The 10,116-nt window shown below is 40.3% G+C and overlaps 1 protein-coding gene across 4 annotated transcripts in view; it reads right to left on the bottom strand.

Moving 5' to 3' along the window:
* The window catches only part of LOC137334211 (monoacylglycerol lipase abhd6-A-like), a 70,547-nt gene that overhangs the window by 4,116 nt on the left and 56,315 nt on the right, over positions 1-10,116 (bottom strand). For all 4 annotated transcript variants that reach the window (XM_067998809.1, XM_067998811.1, XM_067998810.1 and 1 more), the window contains 2 exons: positions 6,938-6,992; positions 590-690 (listed from right to left, as the gene is read on the bottom strand). In XM_067998809.1, coding sequence (XP_067854910.1) covers positions 590-690; positions 6,938-6,992 — 156 coding nt within the window. The remainder of the gene's footprint in view (positions 1-589; positions 691-6,937; positions 6,993-10,116) is intronic.

Raw genomic sequence — 10,116 nt, 5'->3', positions numbered from 1 at the left:
TGCCAACCTTGATTTAGTGGTAGCATTCTCACCTTTTGCGTCATAAAGTCATGGGCTCAAGCCCCACTCCAAAGGCTTGAGCACATGATCTAGGCTGATAGTTCAGTGCAGTATTGAGGAAGTGCTGCACCATTGGAGGTGCTGTCTTTCGGATGAGATGTTAAATTGAAGCTCCATTGTCCCTCTCAGGTGGATGTAAAAGGTCCCATGGCATTATTTGAAAAACAGCAGGGGAGTTCTCTCAGTATCCCTCAACCAACATCATTAAAACAGATTGTCTGGCTATTTGTCTCATTTCTGTATTCTGGGACCTTGCTATGCACAAATTGGCAGCCACACTTCCCTTTAGAACATCCCAAGGTTGTGAAAACAACTATGTAAGTGTAAGTTCTTTCCTTCTTTCTTTCTAAGAGAAATAGTTCCAATAATTTCTGCATTAGAATTTAAGTTACAAATTCCAGATTCTGAACAGTGAGTTTCAACAAGAGACACTTTAGCTGTCAGTATGCTGTTAGGCCAGTACTTTAATTTAACTATATATAGTTTGTCAACTGCAATAGAACATAAAAATAAGAATTACAGATTTTACCTGGTCCTGCTTTCCCCAAATGACCTGAGTCGGAGCTGTGATTCGGGTCATGTTTTCCTGCAAAGTGTATCTTGAGTTTTCTCCCACTATTTCCAGAAATACTATCCATAGTCACAGGAGATAGTATTGAAAAAAAAATCACAAAATTAAAATGTTAATTTTATTTTATTCAAAAATCTTGGAGTTAAGTGCTTTTTTCTATCATCGATCAAAAATGCTACTTGGTGCCGACATTCAATTTGATAAGGCTTGTAACAAAAATTCAGGCGTATGGTATAAAAGCAATGTAGCAGCATGGATAGAAACTTGGTTGATGGACAGAGTGCAAAGGGTTAGGGTTAATAAATGTTGTCCAGATTGGAAAAGGGTCAGAAGTAATGTACCCCAGGGGTCAGTGTTGGGTCTACTTTAGTTCTTGGTATATATGTGTGTAATCATGATTTGGACTTGGGCATAAGAAGCACAATATCCAAATTTGCTCATAACACAAATGTAGGGCCTTGGCAAATAGCAAGGTGAACAGTAAAAAGCTTAAGGAAGACATAGACTTGTTACTGGAATGGTCAGACAGAAGGCAGATATAATTTAATATGGAGAAGTATGAGGTAATGCATTTTGGGAGGAAAAGTAAGGAATGGAAGTATATACTCAATGAAAAGATGTTGCAGAGTGTAGATGAACAAAAACATCTAGGAGTTCAAATATATAAATCTCTAAAAGCATGACTGCAGATAGATAAAGCCACAAAAAGGCTAAAAGAGAAAAGAGGCAATGATAACTTTGTACATGGCAATGATTAAGTCACATTTAAAAATATAAATATATTTTTGGGATGTGGGCATCACTAGAAAGGATGGGGTTTATTGCTCATCCCGAGATGTCCTTGAGAAGGTGGTGGTGGGCCTTCTTCTTGAATCACTGCAGTCCATGTGGTGAAGGTGCTCCCACAGTACTGTTAGGGAGGGAGTTCCAGGATTTTGACACAGTGACAATGAAAGAACAGTGATATATGTCCAAGTCAGGATGGTGTGTGCCTTGGAGGGGAATTTGGAGACGATGGCGTTCCCATGCACCTGCTGCCCTTGTCCTTCTAGGTGGTGGAGGTCGCAGATTTGGAAGGTGCTGCTGAAGAAGCCCTCAATGGAAAGGAAAATCAGGCAGGGTGTATAACGAGCGGCAAATAAAATAACGTCCATTTTATGCCCCCACCGAATTCCACCCATGAAATAAGAGATGAAAAACTGAATGAACAACAACTTGCATTTATATAGCGCCTTTAACGTAGTAAAACGTCCCAAGGCGCTTCACAGGAGCGATTATCAAACAAAATTTGACACCAAGCCACAAAAGGAGATATTAGGACAGGTGACCAAAAGCTTGGTCAAAAAGGTAGGCTTTAAGGAGCGTCTTAAAGGAGGAGAGAGAGGTAGAGAGGCGGAGTGGCTGAGGGAAGGAATTCCAGAGATTAGGGCCTAGGCAGCTGAAGGCATGGCTGCCAACGGTGGAGCGAGTAAAATGAAGGATGCGTACGAGACAAGAACTGGAGGAGCGCAGAGATCTCAGAGGGTTGTAGGGCTGGAGGAGATTACAGAGATAGGGAGAGACGAGGCCATGAAAGGATCTGAAAACAAGGATGAGAATTTTAAAATTGAGGCGTTCCCAAACCGGGAGCCAATGTAGGTCAGTGAGCACAGGGGTGATGGGTGAATGGGACTCGGTGCAAGTTAGGGTATGAGCAGCAGAATTTTGGATGAGCTTAAGTTTATGAAGGTTGGAAGATGGGAGACCAGCCAGAAGAGGCATTGGAATAGCCAAGTCTAGAGGTAACAAAGGCACGGATGAGGGTTTCAGCAGCAGATGAGCTGAGGCAGGGGCGGAGATGGTTGAGGTTATAGAGGTGGAAGTAGGTGGTCTTGGTGATGGAGTGGACGTGTGGTCGGAAGTTCATCTCAAGGTCAAATAGGACACCAAGGTTGCGAACGGTCTGGTTCAGCCTCAGACAGTGGCCAGGGAGCGGTATGGAATCGGTGGCTAGGGAACAGAGTTTGTAGCAGGGATCGAAGGCAATGGCTTTGGTCTTCCCAGTATTTAGTTGGAGGAAATTTTTGCTCATCCACTACTGGATGTCGGACAAGCAGTGTGACAAATGAGAGACAGTAGAGGGGTCGTCTCCAAATTTCCCTCTATGGCACACACCATCCTGACTTGGACATATATCACTGTTCCTTCATTGTCACTGGGTCAAAATACTGGAACTCCCTCCCTAACAGTACTGTGAGAGCACCTTCACCACATGGACTGCAGTGATTCAAGAAGAAGGCCCACCACCACCTTCTCAAGGACATCTAGGAATGAGCAATAAACCCCATCCTTTCTAGTGATGCCCACATCCCAAAAATATATATTTTTAAATGTGACTTAATCATTGCCATGTACAAAGTTATCACAGGAGAGGTGGTGGTGAGGTAGAGCTGGGTGTCGTCAGTGTACATTTGGAACCTGACACAGTGTTTTTGGATGATGGGATGTAGATGAGAAAAGGAGGGGGCCAAGGATAGAACCTTGGGATACTCCAGAGGTAACGATGTGGAAGAGAAGCCATTGCAGGTGTTCCTCTGGCTACGACTGGATAGATAAGAATGCAGCCAGGTGAGCCCAGTCCCACCCAGCTTGACGGCAGAGAAGAGGCGTTGGAGAAGGATGGTGTGGTCAACCGTGTCAAAGACTGCAGACGGGTTGAGAAGGATGAGGAGGGATAGTTTATCACGGTCACAGTCACATAGGATGTCATTTGTGACTTTAATAAGGGCCGTTTCAGTACTGAGGCAGGGGTGGAAAACTGATTGGAGGGTTTCAAACATGGAGTTGAGAGAAAGATGGACACGGATTTGGGAAGAGACAACACGTTCAAGGACTTGAGAGTAAAGGGAGGTTGGAGATGGGGTGGTAGTTTGCAAAGACGGAGAGGTCAAGGGTGGGTTTTTTGAGGGGGGTGATAACGGCAGATTTGAAAGGGAGGAGACAGAACCTTTAACAATGTTAGCTAAAATTGGAGTCAGGAAGGAAAGTTGGGTGGTCAGCAGTTTGGTGGAATAGGGTTGAGGGAGCAGGAGGTGGGTCTCATGGTCAAGATGAGCTTGGAGAGGGCATGAGGGGAGATAGGAGAGAAACTAGGGAAAGATGCCAGTTCAGGGCTAGAAATGAAGTAGAGGGGAGAGAGAGAGAGAGAGAGAGAAACAAACAGACTTGAAGAGAGAGAGCGAGAGGAATAAAGCAAAATAAAGGTAGTTTCGTTTCCAGAAAACTGTGACTGTTTATGATTATTTTACTATGATTATTTTACTATGATTTCCATGACTTTTGACATTATTACCATGACTAATTCATAATTTTTCCAAAAATTTACCATGACAAAATTACAGTCCTATCCACATATGAATATAAAACATACATGAAGCATAACACATGTGGTGTATTTCTTAATACAGACTTGCTATTAAAACGTAAAGGGCCATAATTTACTGTCAAAATAATGGTGAGGCTAAAGGTGCTCGTTGTTATTTATGTGCAAATGCTACAGCAACTTCAGGCAAGGGGCAGATGCGCGGTTAAACTCAAACATCCAAAAGTTGCTGTCCAAGTTGTGCCGCTCCGCTGTTAGCTTCGCGAAAACAGCATTTCGCTGTCTGCCTCACCATTGAAATGCATTGAACGGTATGAAGCTGCTGTATTTGCACAGTAGATATGAACTAAACTTGCCACAGAAAGTTAATTCTTGTCCATTTCAGTCTAAAGTATCCATTTAACAATGTGGTAAGTGTTAATTACTTCCAGTTAACACCTCTGGCACTGAAAATTAACTATTACAAGTGCAGAGTCTCATTCCTTCAGGTTTGAATTGTTGTTGGAAATTTTTTTCAAAAGTTTGAATTTTTTTTACTTTTCCTCTCTCTTTTTTTCTCTCTCTTAATCCACTCTTTCTTTCCCTCTCTTTATTTCTCTTTCTGTACCTGATTTGACATTAAATTCACCCACTGTAATTTGCACTTCCTTCTCAGACCTTGCGCTTCACAATCCTTCAACCTGATTGGTTAAGGAGATAAACAGTTACCTGCCCTGTTCACTCAGCTCCTAGATGCCCTGTTCCCCTCACTATGACGTTATCAGCTCACACTTTCAGCAACTTGCCACACAATAAATTTTAAAACCTAAATGTGCAAGGGCAAGTTGCAGACGCCGTTAGATGCCCTGCCACAGCAAACTACGGCCCGTTATAATGCTATCAAATACATCAGCAGCAGCAAGGGTTCGTGCTCTGCACACAATAGCCACCAGATGGAGTAAATGCATAAGCTACATATTAAAATAATAAATTCTTCCCAGGTTTGATTCCTGGTGTTTGCTAAGTTAATAATCTCAGCTGGGATGGAAATGGGGACACTATAGTTGGCCTCAACAATCCTAGGCTGACAGCAATTTTCATAGTTGCACATTAGGCTATTAGATAGATGGGTCCACAATAATAGAGGATGTAATAACAGCTGGGGCAGTAGTGATGAATAGCATACATAGATTGGAATAGAATCATACAGCACAGAAGAAGGCCATTCAGGAGAAAAATCAGCCACAGGAATCTTGCACCTGATTGCTATCCAATGACCCTTGGCCAGTGTGGATGTCAGCTGAGGACAGGATCAGGCTGAGCTGTGGTGCCCCACACAGTCAAATAGCATAACACCACAATAGCCATGTTCACACACGAAGGTTGGGCACTTGAGTGATGTATTTGTCACATACCATCAATATCCACAGTTTTACACAAAAAAAAACTTTAAAAGGACAGGACAGAGAAGATATAACATTAGCATTTTACTTCAACTATAAATAATTGCGAGTTACCAATTAATAATTATTAATTTGTTTAATGACAGAAAATTCAGCACTGAAAGATTAATGTGACATTTTCCAACTTCATTCCTATTATGTCTTACTCTTAACTCCTGCTGTTGGCTCAGTGCTTTTACCACTGGACTCGGATGCCTTACCGACGCAACATAAATCTGTGAAAAAGACTACCAACAAAATCTACAGAGAATTGCTATATACTCAGCACTTCCTTATGTTAATTCACTTCAATAACAACCCCATATACATATATTTTTAAAAATCACAAGGAGACAACAATGCAAACATTTGGAAATTTTATCTCTTAAAGCTGCTGATGCTGAATATCAAAATGACCTACTTTTTCTTGGAACTGACCCATTTTCTTAACCCAGCTATCTGGTGACAGCAATTTTCATAGTTGCACATCAGGCTATTAGATAGATGGGTCCACAATAATAGAGGATGTAATAACAGCTGGGGCAGTAGTGATGAATAGCACACATAGATTGGAATAGAATCATACAGCACAGAAGGAGGCCATTCAGCCCATTGTGCCTATACCAGCTCTTTGAAAGAGCTATCCAATTAGTCCCACTCCCCTGCTCTTTCCCCACAGCCCTGCAAAATTTTTCCATTTCAAGTATATATCCTATCCTTGGAGATGGCGAAACCTTGAAAGTTCAATCAGCAGAAAGAGGTGAAACTGTGGTGTTGCTTACCATTTATTATAAAACATACTCTTCCACATATAGCAGTTTCTGGGGTTTGTTTGGAAAATGTTGAAGACCCTACTTTGCGATGCTAATACGTTTGCCAAGACACTGATCTTCACAGTGGCATGCAAAAAGAGTTATTGGGATGACGTCACCCGGTGGTGTATTTTCCAAACATCACAGCTATCCAATGTGTAATTAATACTTACATTTTTAAGCCTTAAGGACAGGACAGTTTTCACCATTAGAATGAACGGAACATTAATATTTTTATATAATTTTATTTCAGCTTCCACGTATAAATAGTCACACAGAGATTACTTCATAAAATTATTTATATGTTTAATGAAACCAAAAACTCTGCATTCACTTTTGGTTTATATATAGACATAAATCATTTTGAATGATGTGGCAGTTATTTCACCGAGTTTATTGAAGTGGGCTACTTCTAAGTGTGTAGTAGGTAATAATTTGAGCTCCTACTTACTCAGTGTTAAAGGGCAACATTGCTGAAAGTGCCGCCCTTTGGATAAGATGTTATAATGAAGACGGTGCTACCCATCCTGATGGACAATGGGTATTTCAAGGCACTAATCGCAAAGAACAGGAACAGCATCAGTGTCCTGACTAATATCTCCCAAAGAAAACTGCCCCTGTCTTCTCCTCGAATCTTGAGCAATCAAGGATTCAAATCAACTAATTTATAGTAAAGAGCTACACATATGTTAAATAAAACTGTCTTACTCACATTCACGGTAAAAGTCATTATGAGGCAGTCGCACATCTACAAGCCCCTGTAGAATCTAAGAAAGACACAAGGTTAATAGGTTTAATCACATTTGACAGAATGTACATTCCACAGCATCCTAGTGGAGATCTAATTTACTTTCAGTTTTATATTTAAAGTAGTTTATTAAATACATGTCCATTTTAGGACCTGACAATTGTAATTCTAGAGATTTCGGAAACTGGCGATTATTTATGTGGCTTCATAATTTTCACCAAAGGAGTTCATGGCATCAGTTTTCCACGCATTAGGTGAACCAATGGAGATACAGGTTAGGTTAATTAATCTGAAGCAGGATAGAAGGAAAGGGTGCAAATGCGCTGGCATATAGTGTCACATAGTGATGGACTGTAGGTTTGAACTACCGATTCCCCATAAAGCATAGTTGCCAATTTCAGCCTTTGCTGTCTGGGGAGGCCCTGAAAGGATATGAAATGCTTCCTTTGAGGATGGGAGGAGGGAAAGATAAAGAATTTCCATTAACATCGTGCTTTTCATGTCCACAGGAAATTTCAAAGCACTTCCCAGCCAAAGAATTACTTTTTATAGTGTACTAATTGTTGGTATGTAGGCAAACGCAACAGCCAATTTGGAAAATCCCCAAAAACAGCAATGAGTTAAATGATCAGTTAACTGGTTTTGGTTGAGGGAGGAATATTGGCCAGGATATGTTCCTGTTTTTCTTCAAATAGTACCATGGGATCTTTTACATCTACGATATATTCCAACAATGCAGTACTTTCTCAGTGCTGCACTGAAATCTTAGCCCAGATTATGTACTCAAGTCCTTTAGTGGGGCTTGAGCCCATAACCTTTTGACTCTGAAACAAGAGCAATAACTCTTAATATCTTAAAAAATGCAGAAGTGTGCTCCTCTTAATTCAAAAATCACAATTCAAAATATATATTTCAAATTTTTGACTAAATTCTCACTTTACTGCTTATGTTGCTTAATTCAAATTATTGGACAATTCAAATTTTTTTTAAGTGAGGAGAAAGGAAGGGATTATGGGAACCAAGGTTGAGCAAAATCACATTTCAGTACTTAGCCTTGAAAGCATGTTGGTGATAATGCCCCTAATCAGGAACCTGGCAACCACCTGATGTCAGCTTGCCTCAGCTGATAACACTCTTGCCTCTGAGTCGGAATAATTCAAACTTGAGTCTAGGCTTAAGAACATAATTTAGGTTGACACTCCAGTGTAGTACTGAGGGTGTGCTGCATGTTGGAGGTGCCGTCATTCAGATGAGATGCTTAACATCCACCAGAACAGGCAGAGCTTAAGATCCCATGATGTATTCAACGAAGAGCAGAGAGTTTCTCCTGGTGTCCTGACCAACATTCCTGCCTTAATCAATACCACTATAAACAGATTAACTGGTCATTCATCTCATTGCTGTTTGCAAGATCTTGCTCTGTGCAAAATGGCTGCTATGTTTGCCTACATAACAACACAGTCACTGCAGCTTAAAGTGTTGCATTATGTATGAAGCACTTTGAGACACCTCTGAGAAGTGTGATCAGGTGCTATAGAAATGCAAGTATTCTTTTCTTTCTTTAGTAAGGCCATTTATTTTTGGCCCTTTTCCTGGAGTACTCCTTTAAGGGTATAAAATAAGAATGTGCTTAACTAGGATAGGTACCAAACTGAAATCTGAAACTGGGCGATTTAAACTGAACCCATTTGGGTTCATTTACATGTGGTCCAATTCAGATATTCCGTAAGGAAATTATATTATACACAAGCAGTAGGGCAAAATATTCTGCACATCCCACTATTTTTTATATTATATTGTGAGCTTTTCCAACACCACCATAAACAGAGGCCAGGTCATCAAGATCAGCAAAGGGAGTATCTGTAAATTGCTTTCATGTTACACGACACCCATGCTAAAGCTACCAAGTCCTCATAACCCCAAAGTAAACATTAACTGTTTCTCTCTCCACAGATGCTGCCAGACCTGCTGAGTGTTTCCAATATTTTCTGTTTTTATCCTGAAGTAAAGTTGCCAGATTCACTAAAGTTGGCTGCTGGGACACATTACTATGTAAAAGGTACTATATAGATGAATGGTGTTTAATCACTAGGATGGGGTCTACTATGATCAATTTAGAACAGTAAACAAATTTTGAATGGTCTTTACCTCATTTAACAACTTGCTAAAGGCGATATTTTCTCATTTTAAGAGGCCTACGTTGTAATCTCATCAGCACACACTTCCTTTCTATTTACAGCCACAATGATCGTGGACAACTGTTTCCTTTCGTGCTCAATAAACCTATCCTGTTCCTCAGAGGTACTTTGATGAAGATTGTTTCTACATCACTATTTTTGTAGCTTCTTTCATTAATTTGAAGGTTGTTAGATTAAAGCAAAACCAGATTCAGGGCATTGTCTTCAATTGGTTCACTTCTTATGGGCACATATTTGTTTCTTCGTTCAATAAAAATGGATTTTTTCAGAGCTCAAAGAGGGAATCACCACATTAAACAAAAACTCCCCTTGTAAGTTCCAAAAAGCATGTTTTAGTTCTGAGGAATAATTTACTTTTCTATAACACTAGCAGATCTTCCATGGCATTGCTCACAGAGTCAGAGGATATGCTGTTTTATCCCATGTAACATACACTATGCTATTGGTGCAACTGATTGACTAAGTTAAATTATTACTACACCATATTAGAGGAGCATCCATGGTATTTACAGATCACATTCCATGATTATGGGTGAAGTGCAAATCAGTGGCTTTGATTGTTATGATGTTTCCATTAATTTTATGTGTTACTTTTTTTTCTAAAAGTCCTGGAAACAGAGAAAGTGCGTGCAGATTTAAAACATTTTTTTTTACATATACATAAAAATGAATATAAGTCTTGCGACTACCACACATCAGTGACACTTCAAACAGCTGACTTAAATGTCTTAAAAAAGGGGAAAAGAAAACCAACAGTTCCTGCTGTCCTTCTGTCCTTGATGACTTGGCCTCTCCCCAAGCCCAAGTGCCAGTAATTTATCAGGAACTGAGAGTCCACAGACACTCCTTTCACCACCCCCCCCCCCCCCACAATAAACCTCTAATTAACTTCAGGATATGCTATTTATAACCTCAGGATATACCCCACAAAGGGACAGACCTGAT

The sequence above is a fragment of the Heptranchias perlo genome, chromosome 17 (assembly GCF_035084215.1).
Source record: "Heptranchias perlo isolate sHepPer1 chromosome 17, sHepPer1.hap1, whole genome shotgun sequence".
NCBI classification, from domain to species: Eukaryota; Metazoa; Chordata; class Chondrichthyes; order Hexanchiformes; family Hexanchidae; genus Heptranchias; species Heptranchias perlo.
The sequence above is the reverse complement of the archived record's forward strand: the minus strand, read 5'-3'. Positions and strand labels throughout refer to the sequence as shown.